This window comes from Engystomops pustulosus, unplaced genomic scaffold (genome assembly GCF_040894005.1).
Source record: "Engystomops pustulosus unplaced genomic scaffold, aEngPut4.maternal MAT_SCAFFOLD_745, whole genome shotgun sequence".
NCBI classification, from domain to species: Eukaryota; Metazoa; Chordata; class Amphibia; order Anura; family Leptodactylidae; genus Engystomops; species Engystomops pustulosus.
Genome location: NW_027285624.1, coordinates 1 through 20823, shown reverse-complemented (window position 1 = coordinate 20823; position 20823 = coordinate 1). Strand labels below are relative to the sequence as shown.

General features: G+C 41.7%; 1 protein-coding gene across 1 annotated transcript; it reads left to right on the top strand.

Annotated features, from left to right (window-relative positions):
• The first annotated feature begins 472 nt into the window (after positions 1 to 472).
• Positions 473 to 20439, top strand: LOC140112395 (ensconsin-like). The gene is made up of 8 exons (XM_072132483.1): positions 473 to 554; positions 2329 to 2412; positions 8088 to 8165; positions 15643 to 15806; positions 16309 to 16426; positions 16920 to 17000; positions 18135 to 18245; positions 20057 to 20439. The coding sequence occupies exons 2-8, from the start codon at positions 2367 to 2369 to the stop codon at positions 20239 to 20241; spliced, it is 783 nt and encodes a 260-aa protein (XP_071988584.1). The 5' UTR covers positions 473 to 554; positions 2329 to 2366; the 3' UTR covers positions 20242 to 20439.
• Positions 20440 to 20823: the final 384 nt, after the last annotated feature.

The window sequence follows — 20823 nt, the reverse complement described above, 5'->3', positions numbered from 1 at the left end:
TTTTTTTTGTGTGTGGAGTTCTGTGGTACCTAAACGATGAGCTCTTAATATCTTATAGGTATAGCCACATCTCACTGCCATTCTAGGTGTATATGAAGCACCTTCACATCACCTAGGAATCAATATGGGCATATATGAATTTTCAAACATTTCATATTGATTATAAGGGACTTCTCATTAAAACTAGGAACGCAGAATCTGGATAGCAGAGTGTCTAATTATGATTTGGGGTAACTAAACTAGATGCAGTGATTATTCAACATTAGGTGTGTGTAGAGTAACACCTATAAGGCCACATTTACACATGTAACCTAATTGTACACCCATTCAAACACCATGGGGGAAGTATCTGAGGTAAAACTCTTCCGGTTACCCATGGAAACCAATCAGAGCTCAGCTTTAATTTTATAAACAGCAGTGGGAAAATGAAAGCTGAGCTCTGATTGGTTGCCATGGGCAACTAGAACAGTTTTTCTCTGACACTTCAGATAAATCTCCCCCTGTGCAAATCTGGCCCCAAAGGATCCAAAATTGTTATACAATTAACATAAAAGGTAAACATGTATTTGCCTGGCAAAGTAATAAATGCAACTTCATAAATAATAATAAATGTAACTTCAAAAACCCCAAGTCATAACCCCATCGATTTATATCCTTAGAATTAACAGAAACGTACAAGACACATATCCAGGCAGGCAAATCAATCGCACATCAGTTTTCCAAATATAGGAAAGCACTTCCTTACCATGTTATTTAGTGTGGCTTGAATAGAAAACCAATGATCTAGTAATATAAAACATTTGTGTGTAGGAAGCCATAGTCTAGCGGCACATGACGTCTGCACATATATAGGAGACATATAAGGGTACTGTGGACCCTTGTTTGTACCCCATGAGTCATCAGCAGGTGACCACCGCTCACACGGCTAGCACACATCCTCATTTCCTTGTCACAGCAAGTAGCCTAAGTATGTGAACTAAATTACCTGCACCCTTAGTTAGGGAAAGCAATATCCTTTCTATATTTACCTTGTCCATATTAAATATCACCCATTTAACTACACAAAAATTGCCTCTAAAGAACAATATTGCCTATTATCTTGATTACCCATGTACAGCAGCTTCTTTGCTATACTCTGACTATCCTGCTCTTGCACTAGCTTGCTCCTGGCTTTGCTGGTTTCTTTTATGTATTGTACATTTGTAAACAAAATAAGGGACTGAAATATAGAAGTGATTGACCAGGACCAGGACATACAACGGACTCTTGCTTACAAAGTGTCTAAATGTGTTGCAAGCAGCTACCTCTTTCAATGATGTATCCACAACTACAATGCCCAGCATGCCTAATTGTTCTAAAGAAGCTAGTAATTCCTACCTATATACAAGTCCATCTGAACTTTTAGTGTTTTATATATCATTTATCTGCTTAGTTTACATCACTGAAAATGTATGAATTTCCAGGTCCAGCCTGCAACATTAGGGGTAGAACATAAAGTTGTGCGTAACCCATGAATCTGGACTGTGTGGTTGGATTGGACTGATCTGTGGAACAAGTATTTTACCCTTTATCTACTGAGGGTACCTCCAGAGTTTGTCTATCCTATCTACATTTTGATTCTGACTTTAGTGGAACCTTAGAACTGTGATATCGAGTCACAGTAGTTTAGTTCTTTTCTTCTTCTTTCAAATTGCATTTATTTCCTGGCACAAGCTATACTTGTAGTGCTATAGTTTGTGCATCGACATGTGGCAGGAAGCCCAGTGCTGACGTACAATGCTGCCCAACACGGTCCCCTTAACATCCCTCTATGCCCACTAGGCACAAGGCGAGTTGAGCCTCTTGCCTCAGGCAGCACTACTTGCAGCAAAATGGGGGCAGCACCAAGGGTGCAGTTGTTTACTATAAAGCAAGATCTGAATATTAAAAATAGTGTCTCTTCACACCTAATGTCAGCATGGGTGTGAGATACTGGATGGAGAACTTTGTCCGTGCACAAGAAATTGTGTTCATGTCAAGGCTTGTATGTCGGAAAACTGGTGTATGAGCCATGATAATTCTCCCCCATTGACTTGCTCCTTTGCTCCTGGTGCATGAAGTGACTAGTAATGTCTTCGTTCTTTACATTGGGCTTCAAACATCTATTCCACTGTGTACCTTGGTAATATGGAAAATATCTTTTGATGTTTTCAAAAAGACATTGGTAATCTATGGTTTGTCTTATTATTTGAAATATAAAAGGATTTGAAAATGAGGAATATTTTAAAGAGTAATTTTATCATTTTGTACTATAATTAACTATAATATCTTCTTTATCTTGTATTTCAGCTCCTGATGGTCCACATGGTAAAACCCAAGAGAAGAAAATGTCATTGAGTCGAGCCAGAAAAGACAATGCTCTCTCTAAATCTGGTGAGTCCTGTTGACTTCTCCTTTATCCACTCCACTTGATGTTTCTGTAGGGTTTAAAAGTAGTCTATCACCTCCCAATGTATGTTAGTCGGCTGGGAGCATGTGTAAGGGAAGTTAACTGTGATTTCCAACATACTTTTATTTTTCTCCATTATGCTGTTTCTGAAATATCATGTGGATTAACCCCTTAACGCTCTGCGCCGTAGCTCTACGGCGCAGAGGTATAAGGGATGTATGAAGAGGGCTCACGGGCTGAGTCCTCTTCATACAGAGGTGGGGGTTTTTGCATTTTGCACAAAACCCCCACCGCTAATAACCGCGGTCGGTGCTTGCACCGATCGCGGCTATTAACCCTCCAAACGCCGCCCGCAAAGTCGCGGGCGGCGTTTAAAAGACGGCGGCGCGCGGGCGCCGCCATCTTTTTTTCGATCGCCACGCCCCCGAACGTCATCGGGGGGCGGCGATCGGTTACCATGGTAGCCTCGGGTCTTCTCTTGACACGAGGCTACATGGTTTATGCAGGTTCGTTACAATGAGCCAGTGGCTCATTGTAATGTAAGACCTGCAAAAACGCCATATATTGCAATACTGTAGTATTGCAGTATATGGTAGGAGCGATCTGATCATCTAGGGTTAATGTACCCTAGATGGTCTAAAAAATAGTGAAAAAAAAAAGAAAAAAAAAAGTTAAAAAAAAAAAAAAATTAATAAAATATTAAAAGTTCAAATCACCCCCCTTTCCCTAGAACGGATATAAAACATAACAAACAGTAAAAATCACAGACATATTAGGTATCGCCGCGTCCCAAAATGCCCGATCTATCAAAATATAAAAACGGTTAGGGCCGGCGGTGACCTCCGAGGCGGGAAATGGCGCCCAAATGTCCGAAATGTGACTTTTACACCTTTTTACATAACATAAAAAATGAAATAAAAAATTATCAAAATGTCGCACAGACCTCAAAATGGTAGCAATGAAAACGTCGCCTCATTTCCCAAAAAATGACCCCTCACACATTTCCGTGCGCCAAAGTATGAAAAAGTTATTAGCGTCAGAAGATGGCAAAAAAATTTTTTTCTTTTTTGTACACATTCGTTTAATTTTTGAAAATGTATTAAAACACAATAAAACCTATATAAATTTGGTATCACCGCGATCGCACCGAACCAAAGAATAAAGTAGGCGTGTTATTTGGAGCGAAGAGTGAAAGTCGTAAAAACTGAGCCCACTGAGTTTTTTTTTCAATTTTTCCACATTTGGAATTTTTTTTCAGCTTCGCAGTACACGGCATGTTAAAATAAATAACATTACGGGAAAGTAAAATTTGTTCCGCACAAAATAAGCCCTCACACAGGTCTGTACACGTAAAAATGAAAAAGTTATGGATTTTTGAAGTTGGAGAGCGAGAAATTAGCCGAAAAACCCTCCGTCCTTAAGGGGTTAAAATATGAATAATGGGGCAGTTGGTTCACCACTATTGCATAGACCACTACACTCTGTCCCATAAGCATGATATTTTATACCCAGGGGAAGCTACATGGGAACATTGAGAGTTCTGCTACTTATGGAAGTCCTGTATTAATACCTGCAGATTTCCCACTATGGCTCCATCCTGTGGAAGAGTCGGGTCTAGACAAAGGCCTCTGGAGCCGTGGCAGTTGTGAACTGCAGAATGGTGTATTCTTTTTGTGGTGCCAGGCTGTACACCAGCACCTGGTGAGGTAGTGGACCTCTGTTTGGTTAGTGCAGGAGAGGCCTAGGTTTTATATTTGCTTGTTTCGTTTACTTTTAGTCCTGCTAAATAAAACTGGCTGAGATCAGTTACACCAAAATCACAGTGTGGACAGTTAAACTACTTGTGTGTTTAAAAAGTGTTCCCAAATACCCGGGGAGATTACAGTCCCGAACCCAAACCCTTACAGCAGGAAAAGCAGTGCTTTAGGTGCTAGGGACGCAGCCTGGGGTGCACCAACGGTCTCATTTGCATCCCGATCTTAAAATGGGTATTTCTCAGAAATGACATAATGCGTATGCATAATATAGGTATAATAGAAATTATAGTAAATGGTTCTACTGCTGGCAAGAGAGTATAACCCTTGATTAAGATGGTAGCCTGTCCTTGAAACCTTTAAGATGATGATGAAGTTCTGAAACATTGTATTGAATTCTTGGAGTTCATGTTCTTTGGTTCCTTTTCTGTACCACCAGCATGGTTGATTTTGCTCCAAACAAGTTTGTAACACATATTTTTTTTTTCAAATTCAGAAATAAATTAGAAAACAGGGATGGGGCCAAACCAGCTGCCCAGCAAAACAGAATATAACAGTCAAAGTAACTTGTCACCATGACATGAAAAATGAATCAGCAGGCTATGTATTGTAGAGGAGATAAAAAAAATTGCACTTTTATATAGTTTTGTGGGAAAAGCTGTGGGATAAACTTACCATATACAACAGAATATAAGCCAACCCTCCAAATTTTTACCACAAAAAAAATGGGAAAACATATTGACATTTACGTTAAGGAGTACACTCACCGGCCACTTTATTAGGTACACCTTTCCAACTACTCGTTAACACTTAATTTCTAATCAGCCAATCACATGGCAGCAACTCAGTGCATTTATGCATGTAGACATGGTCAAGACAATCTCCTGCAGTTCAAACCGAGCATCAGTATGGGGAAGAAAGGTGATTTGAGTGCCTTTGAACGTGGCATGGTTGTTGGTGCTAGAAGGGCTGGTCTGAGTATTTCAGAAACTGCTGATCTACTGGGATTTTCACGCACAACAATTTCTAGGGTTTACAGAGAATGGTCCGAAAAAGAAAAAACATCCAGTGAGCGGCAGTTCTGTGGGCGGAAATGCCTTGTTGAGGTCAGAGGAGAATGGGCAGACTGGTTCGAGCTGATAGAAAGGCAACAGTGACTCAAATCGCCACCCGTTACAACCAAGGTAGGCAGAAGAGCATCTCTGAACGCACAGTACGTCGAACTTTGAGGCAGATGGCCTACAGCAGCAGAAGACCACACCGGGTGCCACTCCTTTCAGCTAAGAACAGGAAACTGAGGCTACAATTTGCACAAGCTCATCGAAATTGGACAGTAGAAGATTGGAAAAACGTTGCCTGGTCTGATGAGTCTCGATTTCTGCTGCGACATTCCGATGGTAGGGTCAGAATTTGGCGTCAACAACATGAAAGCATGGATCCATCCTGCCTTGTATCAACGGTTCAGGCTGGTGGTGGTGGTGTCATGGTGTGGGGAATATTTTCTTGGCACTCTTTGGGCCCCTTGGTACCAATTGAGCATCGTTGCAACGCCACAGCCTACCTGAGTATTGTTGCTGACCATGTCCATCCCTTTATGACCACAATGTACCCAACATCTGATGGCTACTTTCAGCAGGATAATGCGCCATGTCATAAAGCTGGAATCATTTCAGACTGGTTTCTTGAACATGACAATGAGTTCACTGTACTCAAATGGCCTCCACAGTCACCAGATCTCAATCCAATAGAGCATCTTTGGGATGTGGTGGAACGGGAGATTCGCATCATCTTGTTTGACAATGGCTTCATGTAGAAGCTGAAACGTTGCAATGTGGAATAAATCCACTTGTTTTTTCATTCACTACAATGGAGTGCTGCTGAATGCTCTGTATCTATTCACATCGACGATCACCAAACTCTGTTGGCTTGCACCTAGGATTAAGTATTTTTGCAATGCTGCTCTGGACTTATGAATATATATCTCTCATTTATTATTTGGGACCATTTTATAGTGCTAGAATGCCAAATGTTTTGTTTAACTGTATTGGAAAACCAAGCATTAATGACCTCATTAGTGTCATTTTTTTTCCCTCCGATTGTGATGAACAACTATGGTAACTTTGGATACCATAATCACTTCTTTATTGCAGTGTATTTTATCTTCATTCAAACAATGATGCTTGACAATATTGAATTTTAGATTATTTTACTTTCCCTAGACGCTAAAGTTAAGGAATTTTAAATGAAATATCCATGCATCATTCTTTAAGTGAACTACTATATTGTTTGGAAAGTGTGAGGATGATTCCCTAGATGCCGACGCCTTGTCTACCCCCTTTTTGTATGTTTTCGGTAACGCTTCAAATACAAATGTATTGTATCCTTCAGTATTTAACTGACAGTTTGCCAGTGGACTGGGACTAGTAGGCTTCCACAGTTGGCTGTCACTGATGTCTTCTTCAGTCCTCCAGCTGCCATGGTAACTTCCCAGCGATTTGCATTGCAGAGGGCCAGGGTCGTGTCTGTACCTCCCTCTGTATCCTTGATCATAACAACTAAGGGTGGTCACACACGTGGCGTTTTGAACCCAATTTTTTGGACATTTTTAAGCAGTCTGTGAAAACGCATTTTTCCCAATTATCTTAATTAAGACTGCTTTAAAATGGACTAAAAACGGGTTCAAAGCGCTAATGTGCCCCACCACCCTTAGGCTTAAACTGCCCTGTGCGGAGAGATCAACACGTAGGGCAGACGCAGCAGGAACCAGGCTGTGTATAACAGCCAGTATCCTGCTGCTGATCGGGGGGACACTCTCACAGTGCCAGTCCTATCTCTGATACCCCTGAGTGCCATTAAATCCATTGTCATCAAATCGAAAAAACATGGTTCCACAACAAACTTACCAAGAGATGGCCTCACATTGAAACTCAGTCTGGGAAAGGAGGCACCTATCAAAGAGTCAGAACACAGACCATAGGTAACCCTGAAGGTGCTGCAGAGTTCCCAACTGGAGTACTGTCCATACACCACAATAAACTGTACACCAGAGGTCTGAGTTTTATTTTTTTTGAAGAATAGACAGAGAAAAGGCTACTAGCAAACATGAGAATAAAATTTCACTTTTTGGCCACCAAGGAAATCTTATTACTCCAAGAATTGGGGACAGGGAAACTGGTTTGTGGAAAAGGTAAGATGGATTAAGCTAAATGAAGATATGCTCTTGAACAAAATCTGTTTCTGTTTGTTAGTGAGTTGAGACTTGAGGTTTACCTTATAACAGGGAGATGACCCAAAGCATACTGCTGAAGCAACACTCCTGTGAGTCAATGGGAAATATGTAAATGTCTTTTTATGGCCTAATCAAAGCCCACTCTGTAGCCAGACTTTAGTTTGCTGTTTACAAACTGATGCCATCTAACGAGTTGGGTCATTTTGGCTAGAGGACTGGGAAAATACATAGTGACAAGGTGGAGCAAGGTCATAGAGATTTATCTAAAGCACAAAAGGTGGCTCTGCAAAGCACTGACTTTAGGGGTGTTGAATAGCTTTATACACTGAAGTTTTCAGTTATTTTGTCCTATTTGTTGTTTGTTTCACAATAAGAAAGCACAAATGTTCTAAGCATTTTCTTTACTCAAAATAATGCAGCCCCTGAAAAATTTTAATTACAGAGCAAAACACGAAAAATGCCAAGGAGTGAATACTTTCTCAAGCCACTGTTACGTGCTTACGTGTTTAGGGATTGCTTTGGTGTCATAATGCACTGGATGTCAGGCATAACATGTTCTTCCTATTCCTGGTTTATTTTTCCATCTGAGTTTGGAAATCACATATTGTAACTCAGGTGCACATATCACTGATACAGCTGCACAGAATTGTTACTGAAACATTTCGTTCTCTTTCAGAGCCACATCTTACCCTGAAAGTTGATGAAAGACAAAGACTGGCCCGAGAGCGGCGAGAGGAGCGAGAAAAGCTGATGGGTATGGATCTTATGTAAACTTTTTGCTAAATTAAAAAGTTATGTCACAGGATTAAACAGTATAAGCCAAGGCCCCTAAATTTACCACAGAAAACTTTGGAAAACCTATTGACTTGAGTATAAGCTGAGAGGGTGTAGTATACAGCCAGCCCCCGTGTAGTATACAGCCAGCCAGCCCCCGTGTAGTATACAGCCAGCCAGCCCCCGTGTAGTAGACAGCCAGCCAGCCCCCGTGTAGTAGACAGCCAGCCAGCCCCCGTGTAGTATACAGCCAGCCAGCCCCCGTGTAGTAGACAGCCAGCCAGCCCCCGTGTAGCATACAGCCAGCCAGCCCCCGTGTAGCATACAGCCAGCCAGCCCCCGTGTAGCATACAGCCAGCCAGCCCCCGTGTAGCATACAGCCAGCCAGCCCCCGTGTAGCATACAGCCAGCCAGCCCCCGTGTAGCATACAGCCAGCCAGCCCCCGTGTAGCATACAGCCAGCCAGCCCCCGTGTAGCATACAGCCAGCCAGCCCCCGTGTAGCATACAGCCAGCCAGCCCCCGTGTAGCATACAGCCAGCCAGCCCCCGTGTAGCATACAGCCAGCCAGCCCCCGTGTAGCATACAGCCAGCCAGCCCCCGTGTAGCATACAGCCAGCCAGCCCCCGTGTAGCATACAGCCAGCCAGCCCCCGTGTAGCATACAGCCAGCCAGCCCCCGTGTAGCATACAGCCAGCCAGCCCCCGTGTAGCATACAGCCAGCCAGCCCCCGTGTAGCATACAGCCAGCCAGCCCCCGTGTAGCATACAGCCAGCCAGCCCCCGTGTAGCATACAGCCAGCCAGCCCCCGTGTAGCATACAGCCAGCCAGCCCCCGTGTAGCATACAGCCAGCCAGCCCCCGTGTAGCATACAGCCAGCCAGCCCCCGTGTAGCATACAGCCAGCCAGCCCCCGTGTAGCATACAGCCAGCCAGCCCCCGTGTAGCATACAGCCAGCCAGCCCCCGTGTAGCATACAGCCAGCCAGCCCCCGTGTAGCATACAGCCAGCCAGCCCCCGTGTAGCATACAGCCAGCCAGCCCCCGTGTAGCATACAGCCAGCCAGCCCCCGTGTAGCATACAGCCAGCCAGCCCCCGTGTAGCATACAGCCAGCCAGCCCCCGTGTAGCATACAGCCAGCCAGCCCCCGTGCAGCATACAGCCAGCCAGCCCCCGTGCAGCATACAGCCAGCCAGCCCCCGTGCAGCATACAGCCAGCCAGCCCCCGTGCAGCATGCAGCTAAAAAAAATAAACTTAATAGCTCATCCCTCCGGTGTCCCCGGTGTTCCTCGCGGCTCCCGATCCCTGTCGCGGCTCCCGATCCCTGTCGCGGCTCCGCGTGTCTCCTCTTCTGTCTTCTATCTTCTCTAGCCGGCAGAGTCGCGTCCATGCGATCTGCCAGCCGTCGCACACTGTGATGCAGCGCTGTCGCCTGCTGATGACGTCATCAGCGGCGACAGCGCTGCATCACAGTGTGCGACGGCTGGCAGATCGCATGGACGCGACTCTGCCGGCTAGAGAAGATAGAAGACAGAAGAGGAGACACGCGGAGCCGCGACAGGGATCGGGAGCCGCGACAGGGATCGGGAGCCGCGAGGAACACCGGGGACACCGGAGGGTGAGTATTACGTTTTTCTTGTTTTTTTTAGCATTGACTCGTATATAAGCCGAGGTGAGGCTTATACACGAGTATATACGGTATTTAATAAGGTGTATGTTGTGAATGTTTAACTTCTGATAGTAGTTTACATCTAGCCTCTATTACATGTTATTAGGTCACAAATGTAGTGCCACTTTTTAGGGCTGAACCACATAGCCATGTGTGGTCCATGAATCATACTGTGCTGGGTGAATTTCATGGACCGACCACACTGCTGAGGATGAGCTCTGAGCTATATATGATTTAAGGAATCCCTTCTTTTCTGCAAAACCGCAGCACCAAACTACTGTCATGATTTTGTGTGTTTACTTTGCTCTTCTCTTCTCAATGCATCCCAAACTGTCACAACTACATTTACTGTGAAATACAGATGTTGTGTGTTTAATGTGTCAGTAAACACATCATTTGAGACTATGTGCTAAATGATTGAATCATGGCAGATATGCTAGGGCTACCCTCTTAAACATGCATGCATAATTTTACACTAACAACAAGAGGGAATATATATAATATGCCAAAATGAATGTAAAAATGAATAATCTTTATTAGATACAAAAGATTGTTAAAAGTTTTACATAAAAGGACATCTCAGGAGAGACATAAAATGAAACACGCCAGGTGGGAAGCCCATCAAAAACAGTAATCCAAAAATATACAAATGTTATGACCGTATTCAAAGTTACTAGCTGCAATGTGTCATATGTACCAAGAACAACATACTGATAATATCAGTGTGTAATCATAACATCCTAAATTAGTTTTTGTTACAAGGTTAATCATTGCAGACAGAGTGACAAGTGAACATACTACCTGGCGTGATTGCAGCCCCCAACGCGCGTTTCTCAACCCCTTCATATTATCAGTATGTTGTTCTTGGTACATATGACACTTTGCAGCTAGTAACTTCTGTCTCTCCTGAGATGTCCTTTTATGTAAAACTTTTAACAATATTTTGTATCTAATAAAGATTATTCATTTTTACATTCATTTTGGCATATTGCATTCCCTCTCGTTGTTAGTGTAAGATTATGCATACATTTACTGAAAGTTTGCTACCAAACTGCACCCAACCCCAGTTTGTATGAAATGTATAGATACATACTTGGACATCTCCTAAATAAATTCCTAAAAAACACTGCAAATTTTCTTAAAAAGCAAACCAGACCTTCTGGACCTTTAGACACATGTAGTCTTCTACAAAGCCGTAACAAACCTTCCATTTATCATAATTTTAAATGTGGCACCCAATGAGTTCATCCGGATGCAGTCGTGAGCCTAAGGATCTGTTGCATATGATTTCCATATGTAAATTTTGCTAACCTGCAACTATTTTTGGACACTTTAGCTTGCAAATTCACTGACAATTCTATTTTTTCCAAACTTCAGAGATATTAAACAGTATGCTTTGTAAACTCTTCTTTTTTTTTTCTTCTATTTTCTGTCTAGTTTTATCTGCCATTTTGGCCAAGCTTTTATAATATAATTTAGGGATCTACCTTACAGCAGTCTCATGGTCTGGAGCCGGCTCATTGAAGTCTATGGATGGTTTCTGGCATGCCCTGAGCAGATAAGAGGCGTCAATAAGCTGTGACTTTATTTTATTATCAGTAGTGGAGGGGATATGATAGTGCTATCTTCTATTGTAATCCTATCTGTGATGTAAGCAAGCGTGAGTCTGTTTAGGCTAGTGGTGTGAAAATTGCCAGATTTGGTACTATTAAATATAGGTAATAACCTGGAAAAAATGTTTGCATTAAAGACTTTGTTTATTATTTTAAACCTCGATCTGAAGTGAAGGGGTTAATCCACACTTCCCAGAGCTGTGTAAACAAACTATAGAGAGATGTAGATGTAAGCTCATAGCCTCCATAGACACACATGCTTATCAAGGCTGGAATACAGATCTCTACAAGAAGGAGCACTAGATTTGTAATTTTTCCCTGTGTAACAACCTGGACGCTGTATACATTGTAGCTTAACCTAGTGTAATCTTTCTAAACTTTCTAATTTATTGTAATCCCCATCCAGATTTGGGATTGATAGTAGTGTGAGTTGTATTATAGAAAGCTGTATACCCATCTTGACATGGAAATCCATACACTATTTGTTATCTGCTTCACAGCATCAAGACTAAGGCTGGGTTCAAACCGTGCAAAGCATATACATCGGGAAAGCACCCAACATATATGCTTGGCGTATTGATTAACAAATCGTGGAAGGCGAAAGACCTATGCGGTCAGCAGAGGCAATGGATGGCTATGGGGAGCGAATGCAGCGGAGAGAGGACCTGGTGATGTCACTGTCCATATTAGGGCAGTGACACCACTGTAGAAAAACACCTCATTCATTGGCAGCAGACAGCCATTGGTACACTCCTCCCTACGCATTCAGAGGGGAGGGGGGTCCCCAGGTGACGTATCCCACTATATAAGCTTTTAGTGGGATATGTCTGTGCCATAAGTTGTAAGGACACGTTGTAATCTTCCTGACATCTCCTTACAACATATGGCAAATGGAGTGATGTGAACCCAGCCTTATAATGATTTTTTGCCAAAAAAAAATGTTTTATTTTTCAGCAGAGTCCCCCTTTAGAAAGACACTTCTCCCACAACCCTGCCATTTTTTTAACACCTCCAAAATATAGGATTTGTCAAACTCTCCAAAATACGCCTCTGTCTCGACGATGACTTACTCGTTTGAGCTCATTTTTTTTTTTCCAGCAAGCCATTTCTTCATAGTCACAGGGAGCCAGATTGGGTGAATACGGTTGTGTGGCAGCAATTCATAACACAATTCATGCAGTTTGGTGGCGACAACTCCGGATGAATGTGCTGGTGCGTTATCATGGTGAAACAGCACCTTCGTTTTCACAAAATGCGGCCCCAGTTTTGTCAAAGCGATGCAATAACTCACTGTAGTATTGTCCAGTGATCGTTCCTTCTTTTTCTAAAAAAAACCCATGAGGATGACACCGTTCTCATCCCAAAAAAATTGCGCCATGACCTTTCCGGCCAATGGGACAATCATCACCTTCTTTGGAGCAGATTCACCATGAGAAATCCATTGTTTTGATTGTCGCTTAGTTTCTGGTGTGTAATGATGAATTCAGGTTTAATCAACAGTGACAACTTGACACAAAAACTCCTTCGGATCTCTGTAAATTGCTCCAAACACTGCTTCGAAGTTAACAGCCGCATCCGCTTGTTGTCCATCGTGAGCTATCACGGCACCCATTGGGCCGACAATTTTTTCATCACCAACTTATCATGTAAAATATTAATTGCTGTTCCAGTCGACACACCTACGGTCTCTGCTACTTTGCACACTTTAGTTTGTCGATCAGCGAGTATCATGTCGTGGACTTTTTGAATGATTTCCTCGGTAACCATGTCTGCCGTGCGTCCTGGTCACTCCTCATCAAAAACGTGTCTTCGCCCCATGTTTTAATTAGTTGAACCAATATCTAACTGTGGTCATAGATGGCGAAGTGTCTTCATAAACAGAATCCAACTTTGCTTTTATCTCCTCACACTTTTTCCCATCCAAAAACAAAAAGCAAATTATCAAACAATACTGCTCTTGTTCCATCTTAGTGAAAATCATGAAACACGTCTTACTCAAATGGCTGCCAAATCCAAACTGACCTATCAATCGGTCTGCGTTTTTTTCCCCCCATCTTTTGATAGATGGCAGCACACGATGATAACACAAACTTCCCTCAGGAACGCCCTCTGTCGTCAAACAAGTGGACTTATTGAACCGCCCTTGTGTTATTTATACTGTATAAATAAATCCCATGTTCTAGCCACAGTCACAGTGACAGAGGAAAAGCCTTGAAGGAACTCCATGAAGCAGAAGACAATTTCCCTCCCATGAATGAAGGCATATCCCCCCTGCAGAATATTTCTTAGTTTTGCTGCATAAATAACCCTTGGTTTGAATGCCATAAATAACCCTCTTTGTTGGTGTAGAAGATTGGGAAACAAGTGACTGGTTGAAGAACCTATCGTAGGTCTTCCTGGTTGCCTTTCCTTACATGGCCAATGTAGCTGGGATTTCTGTGCTGGGAAAACACTGTTGCCTAAGCACTTAAAGGCACATAGTCTGTCATCCAGGACACAGCCCTTACAGGGCCAATCTTCTATGGCAGTGATGGCAACCAAAGACCCATTTATTTATCGCAAAGCGTCAACACAGAAATTTAATTCTTGATTTATACTCATTCATATCAGCACCCAGAGGACATCAATAAAGCAGAAAATAGAAGAAATCATTGTAGCTTCCCTCCAGGGTCCCATAAACAGGAAGTATTGTCAGAGCCGGAGCAGGAGCTACAATGATAATGCAGATCTGACCACACCATCCCACTCCTCCAGTAGTCCCAGGTAGTGCTGTCACTTTAAAATACCTCTGTGCACAGCAAGTCCTGGGCTGTCTGAGACTGCAGGAAGATGCCTGGAGTGATCTCTGGTGATTACCTGGGTGCCCATAGAAAGGGCTCTGAGTGCCACCTCTGGCACCCATGCCATAGGTTAGCCACCACTGTTCTATGGTATTATGGTGAACAATCTGACATCAGTTTACATTAAAGGACATTTACCACCAGGATCAAGGATTTTAAAACATACAGGTGTGTGCCCTTTTTAGCAGGATCTGTTCTTCTTTTAGCTTCTTGTGCCCTGGTTTTTACCGAAAGACTTTTTAAAATTATGGAAATGAACCTGAGGGGCTCTGGGCTCCATAGGTGCTAATGAAGCCTGGAGCCCCTCAGACTCACTTGCATAATTTTTAAAGCCTTTTTTTTCTTAAAAACAAGGGCATAAGAAGCTTAAAGAAGAGTGGATCCTTCCAGAGGGTGCGCACACCAGTATATCAGTTTGTTTGGTTTACAGTCCTTCATCCTGGTGGTAGATGTCCTTTTAAGAAGCTTTTTATTTTTAAAGCTGCAACTGATTTTTTTTTCTCAGTTTTATCTATATTTTGTCTAAGTATATTATGTAGCTTCCTTTATACAGGCATGCTGCTAAATACAGCTCATGGGTAACCTGTGAGGCAATATGTGCAACAGCTCAAGGATTCCTCAGTCTCCAGAGCCTCTAAGCTGTCTGATGTTAAGCTCTAGGGAGAACATGACTCCAAGTGACCTTGACAGCCAAGCTTTCTTGCATGCCTAGGCCTAGCATCTCTCTCTGAGAAGACATCATATAGTAGATCATTGTGTCTTTCTCAGTGTTTGTATTGCATTATTATTATTATTATTATTTTATTTTTCATGGTGGTCAGTGCTAATGTTCCTATGGTGGTGTCACAAGCATGTAGACTTGATTTGGTACATATAAAACAGTGTGTGCTACATTTGATGCATCTTCTCAGTAAAATATTAGACAGCATTTGTAAATCTTTTTTTTTATGTAATATTTGCATTGGTAAAGAAAATTCTTATACATTTGAACACTGAAACCTATTCTGATTGGTACCAAATACACCTCTAGGTATAAATAGCCCATGTCATTGTATTATTGAATAGAGGTGACAAATGGGATTTTGTAAGCTTCCATCCACGTCCCAGCAAGCATCTATAATGTCCTTTAGCTATTATCCAGCAATAGACAGAGCTTAGGTCCCCTGAGCATTTTCCTGTATGCAGGCATATCTGTCAGCTTTAATAAGCAGCTATTCGGGATTGGGCCGGTGAACCGTACATTTCAAAGCTAGGAATATTTTTAATGTTACAAATTATCTTTGTCAAATAAACTACAACATAGATGTATGTTCCCTGGTCTTCCTTTCACCGTCAGCTGCGAGAGAATCTCTGTGGTTAGAGAAAGAAGTGAGAGCGCGGCAGCATTATGAGAAGCATTTGGAAGAACGCAAGAAGAAACTTGAAGAACAGAGGCTCAGAGAGGAAAGGAGGCGCGCTGCAGTGGATGAGAAGCGAAGGCAGAAACTGGAAGAAGAAAAAGTAGGTCATCTTCTCATACATGTTTTTCTTCTATAGGGGATGTAACATATTTTTCTTGCTGGTGTATAGAAATTACAAGTACAAAACACCAGCATTTCATGTGTTTTATATGGGATTTAAACAGTGTATTGTGCCTGGAAGAGCTGTATATTAAACCAGAACTCCTCCTTCTGGGAGTCCGACTGCAACTCTAACTCTATTGTCATTTGAACTTATGCATTTATATAAATAAATGAAAACTCCAAACTTTCTACATTCTTGTTAAATACAGGATATTGATATCTAATCCCATATTTTGAAGCTCCACAGCTTTGGTGTCTGGTGTTGTGGCTCAACCTCATTTAGGTAGATGGGGGAGAGCAGCAATACCTTATACAGCCCATGAGAAGTTGTGACATGATTTTGGAAAAAACATTTTTCAAATTTATGAAAATCACTTTGATGGTGGTGTTATTCTATAATAGAAATTGATCATACTTTTCACCTTTCTTTCATAAAAAAGGAACGTCATGAAGCGGTGGTAAAACGTACTATGGAAAGAAGTCTGAAACCAAAGCAAAAAAGTAACAGATGGTCTTGGGGTGGCGCTCTCCAGAGCAACACAAGCATCAGCAGCTCAGGTAAAACAAAAAAGACAAAGAGCTTTTAACATCATTATAAAGTCATGTAAAAAGGTGTAGGAAAAGCTCGATAATAGGGTTTGGCAAGATTAGATCTAGCAGTTCTCTTGGACTATGTATATGATTCAAGACTTTTGGTCTCTGAACAGAAACGCATTGGACCGCCAAGACTTGTTTATTGGATTTTGGCAGTATTTATACCCTCCAGTTTTTAAATGGCTCCTCCTAATCTTATGGTCTTAGCATTACCAGTCATTGAATAGACATGATTATTACTCAAATCAAAATCCTACAGGGGTGTTTGACATTTAAATATTACAAAATCCTAAAAATTAGCTAGTCTTCTTTCCAAGTTAGGCTTAGTACTGGAGGCTGTCATTCTTTTCAGCACTGAGTGAATAAATGTGTTTAGTACTGTAAATTCATGAACCTTTCAATCCATCATGGTCACATCCTTTTTTTTCTATTCATTTTTGCATGTTCTGTTTCTTAGGTTACTTTGTTGACTCATCATTCAATGTCGATTTATCCGACCTGGCATACCATTTCCAAGCCAAGGGTCGATTCAGACGAGGTGGTACTTAAACCACTGTGTTATGTGATTTCCTTTTTAGTTTCTGCTTAGTGACTTAACCTGAGTGATGTAGACCATTTTTTGCTAACAACCAAGAGTCTTGTAAACCTAATGTGGTGTTAATGTATAGAAGGTGCAGACCATATGTTTCATCTGAAACATAGGCGCTCTACTTGTCTGTCTCTATAGTTGTTCTTATGGTGGCACTTCTGCTTGTTTTTTTATGCAGAGAGGACTCATAACTTGGGTTATTTACTTCATCTCAATATCTAACATTGGGCTTTATTATTTGGTTCAACCTTTCTCATTTCTGGAGGAGACTCTCTCTCGCAGCCACCATAAAAATGTAATTGTCAGCAGATTCCATAAAAAAATTGCCAAGACAATGTTGTGGCACTCTGCATTGATAGATTTTGCTGATACTCTCCCACCTTGTGTTACAGTGTTGTGTTTTTCTATGTCCAGTATCTTGTGTGCAATGTCTGTGTTGTTGGCTTAGCCTTATATTAGCCTAAATATTTTCCTTCAAAGGAGTCCTGAAATTACTTTTGGTGCAGTGTCCTAAAAATTACAGTTCAATTTCTCCACCTCATTGCCCTCCCGTGGCCTCTCCCCAGCTCCCTTCCCCCACTTATGTCAGCTCACTGCCACAAGCAATTCTTATTTGAACTGCCCCCCTGCCCTTCGTGGGACTCACCACACACAGCTTACATATAGCCAGATAATAATTTTAAAAAAATAGAGAAATCACTGGAATTATTCCGACGCATGACAAGGGAATTTTTAAATCAACATGCCTGAGCTATAGGAACTTGTCGTCATGGAAAAATGACCTTCTTGATGACAGGTTCCCTTTTAGTCATTTATGGCACTTGATACATGGCAGCTGAATAGTCATTGCCCAGATTAACCATCATACTGCAGGTGAGCTGTGTGCAAGGGGTGTTTTCTGTGGTATGTTGTTGGAGGAGGAGTGCCCATGTTATTTTAGTCTTCCCTGGTGTAAATGGAGCCCTGCATTGCAGATCGTTTATGAAGACGAGCAGCAACCATATCATTGGGTCATCTACCAGTTTACTGGTATTAATACATTATATGGCTGTGCTCCATTAGCAATATCTCCGTTTGTTTTAGATCCTGACAGGAGGTCAGTTTCAACAATGAACCTCTCGAAACATGTTGATCCAGTTATTAACAAGCGACTCTCCACATCATCTGCAACATTACTTAATACTCCAGACAGAGGTACAGTGCTACAAGAGAATACAGACATTGATATGCCTTGTTCACTATATCATTGGAAAAGTGACTGATTTCTGCAATATGGAGTAATCTAGACTAAAGATATAGTCTGCAGTTGTATTGTATCCTCCTGTCTTTGAAGTGCTTTATATTGCTCAAATAACACTGCCAGCAATTGCTTCAATGGCAAATGAAAGAACCAGACGAAGTAACTAGGAATCTGGTACGGCTGCTTTGTAAGAAGCTTCAGGCCATGGGACATGCATAATATTCTGCAAGGTTCAGACATATATCCTATGTAAAGAGGTTACCAGTCTGTGGTGTTTATCGTTGTCATTGTTTTGTGACATTCTTTCATCTGCCAACAAAACCTCATTTTGTGGTGTTACTCATCGAAGCAAAATTGTCATCATTGTACTTCACATCTGCCGATTCCATAATCCTGCATGCATGCTACTAATATTTATGGAAACACCATACATATTTACAAAATGTGTTTGTCTACTATTGCAAACCCTTAGTTTTGCTGGCTTGGAGTGGGATTTACAGTACCTTGCATTTTATTAGCAGTATCGATATGAAGAGGGAATTTGGGTAGATCTGTACATATTACACATGTAGAAAGGCTTGGCTAAGAAATAGGGGCTCTAGCGGCCTCAGTTTAAATTGTGCCCCTAAACCTGGTGGCTCATGGCCTTCCCATTGCCATGCTGGCATCCACCATACATGTTTTCTAGCAGTTCCCTCAAGTGCCCAGATGGATTGAGGCATCCAGAGGGAGTGCTATAAAAACACAACTGCCCGGTATAAGAAGAAACCCATGAAAATTTAGGGCAGTGGCACAAAATGATATTTCTGTGCATTGATCACTTTTGCGACCCAGCAATGCAGCTTTAAGTAACAGACCAGTTACACACAGAGGCGAAAAAAAGAAACTGTGAGGGTCAGGGGACCAAAGCTAAAATTCCGCTTCAGAGCCATGAGCCTGTAGCTGCACACCTGGGCTTAGGTTTTGCTTAAGCCATTATCCTACTTATGTGGTACAGCTCAGAGACAGCTCAAGTAGTATAAATATGACCCCTGACCAAAATTCCTGCAGGTGTTAAATGAGAAGTACAGAACCAGACCCCATGAACTTTCAGCTCATACATTTAGCCAGACTTAAAGGACATCTACCACCAGGATGAAGGATTATAAACCAAGTACACTGACATACTGGTGTGCGTCCCCTCTGGAATGATACGCTCTTCTTTTAGCATCTTATATTCTTGTTTTTTAAAAAAAAAAAAGCCTCAAAATTATGCAAATGAGTCTGAAGGGCTCCAGGCTTCATAGATGTTAATGGAGCCTGGAGCCCCTCAGGCTCAGTTGCATAATTTTTAAAAGTTTTTTCTTAACAACAAGGATATAGGAAGCTTAAAGAAGAGCGGATCCTTCCAGACGGTGCACACACACTATTATGTCAGTGTGCGTGGTTCATAATCCTTCATCCTGGTGGTAGATGTCCTTTTAATACCAGTGTTAAGCAAAGTTAATGCAGAGGTAAAATTAATGAGAAAAGAGAAAGTAAGAAATGATGTCCTGTAGTGTGGTGTCACTTTGTAACTAGGTTAACTTTTCCAGAGGGGTTGTAATATAATATCATGAAATAATTTTAGATGTGACACAAATTAATTTTCCTAAATGTTGTAGCAGAGTTATTAACCATATTTAATGAGACTTGTATATGAATATAGGTTACGGGTCACACTCATTGTGCCTTCTACGCTATTTCCAGAACTGTCTGTGTCTAATATTCTGTTTCTAACAACTAGGGCGGCGACCGCTGCTTAGTCCATGGGAGTCCAATGTAGTGTCCCGGCTACTAAAGCCTACACATTCTCACCTGGCTAGGAGTAAAAGCACAGCAGCTCTGTCGGGAGATGCAGGTAATTTATTATTCCATACCAGGACTGTAGGTGAGCTGTACATATGCATAGAGTTTGCCATTCTGCGTTGACCAAACAGGGTTTGTACCCTTTCTCCAATTCCTGCATGTAGTGACCGACTTAGAAGTGTTTGTGCGGATTGTGGCTTGTCATATTTGTCAGATATGTCACTGCATACTGTATCGGGCTGTATCTGTGCCTGCATAGAATCCATTGCCTTCTCATATTAAAAAACAAAAAATGGCTCTGTGTCCAGGCTCTGTAGATTAAAAGCACTTTTTTAACCTTTTATTATTATTCTAGGTAGATCAGATCTTTTTTTTTTCTTTTTTCATAGACAGCCAGAAAGTGAAAATTGTCCTTTTGACATTTATTGAGGCTATTCAGTCATTGTCCAGACAGTTAATATATTTACTCTGCTGGTATTTACTGTAATACTATATCTTATGTACGTGAGTAATGCACAGTGTTGACTGAAAAGGCTCTTTCATTGAATTTCATAAGGTTAACAAAGAAGTTGAATTCAGTGACATATTAAAAAAGATTTCTAGATTTTGAAGCACACCAACAATCTGGAAGTCATGGTAAAGTTAAGTGACCACCAAGATGAAGGATTGTAAACCAAGCACACTAACATGCTGGTGTAGCTTTTT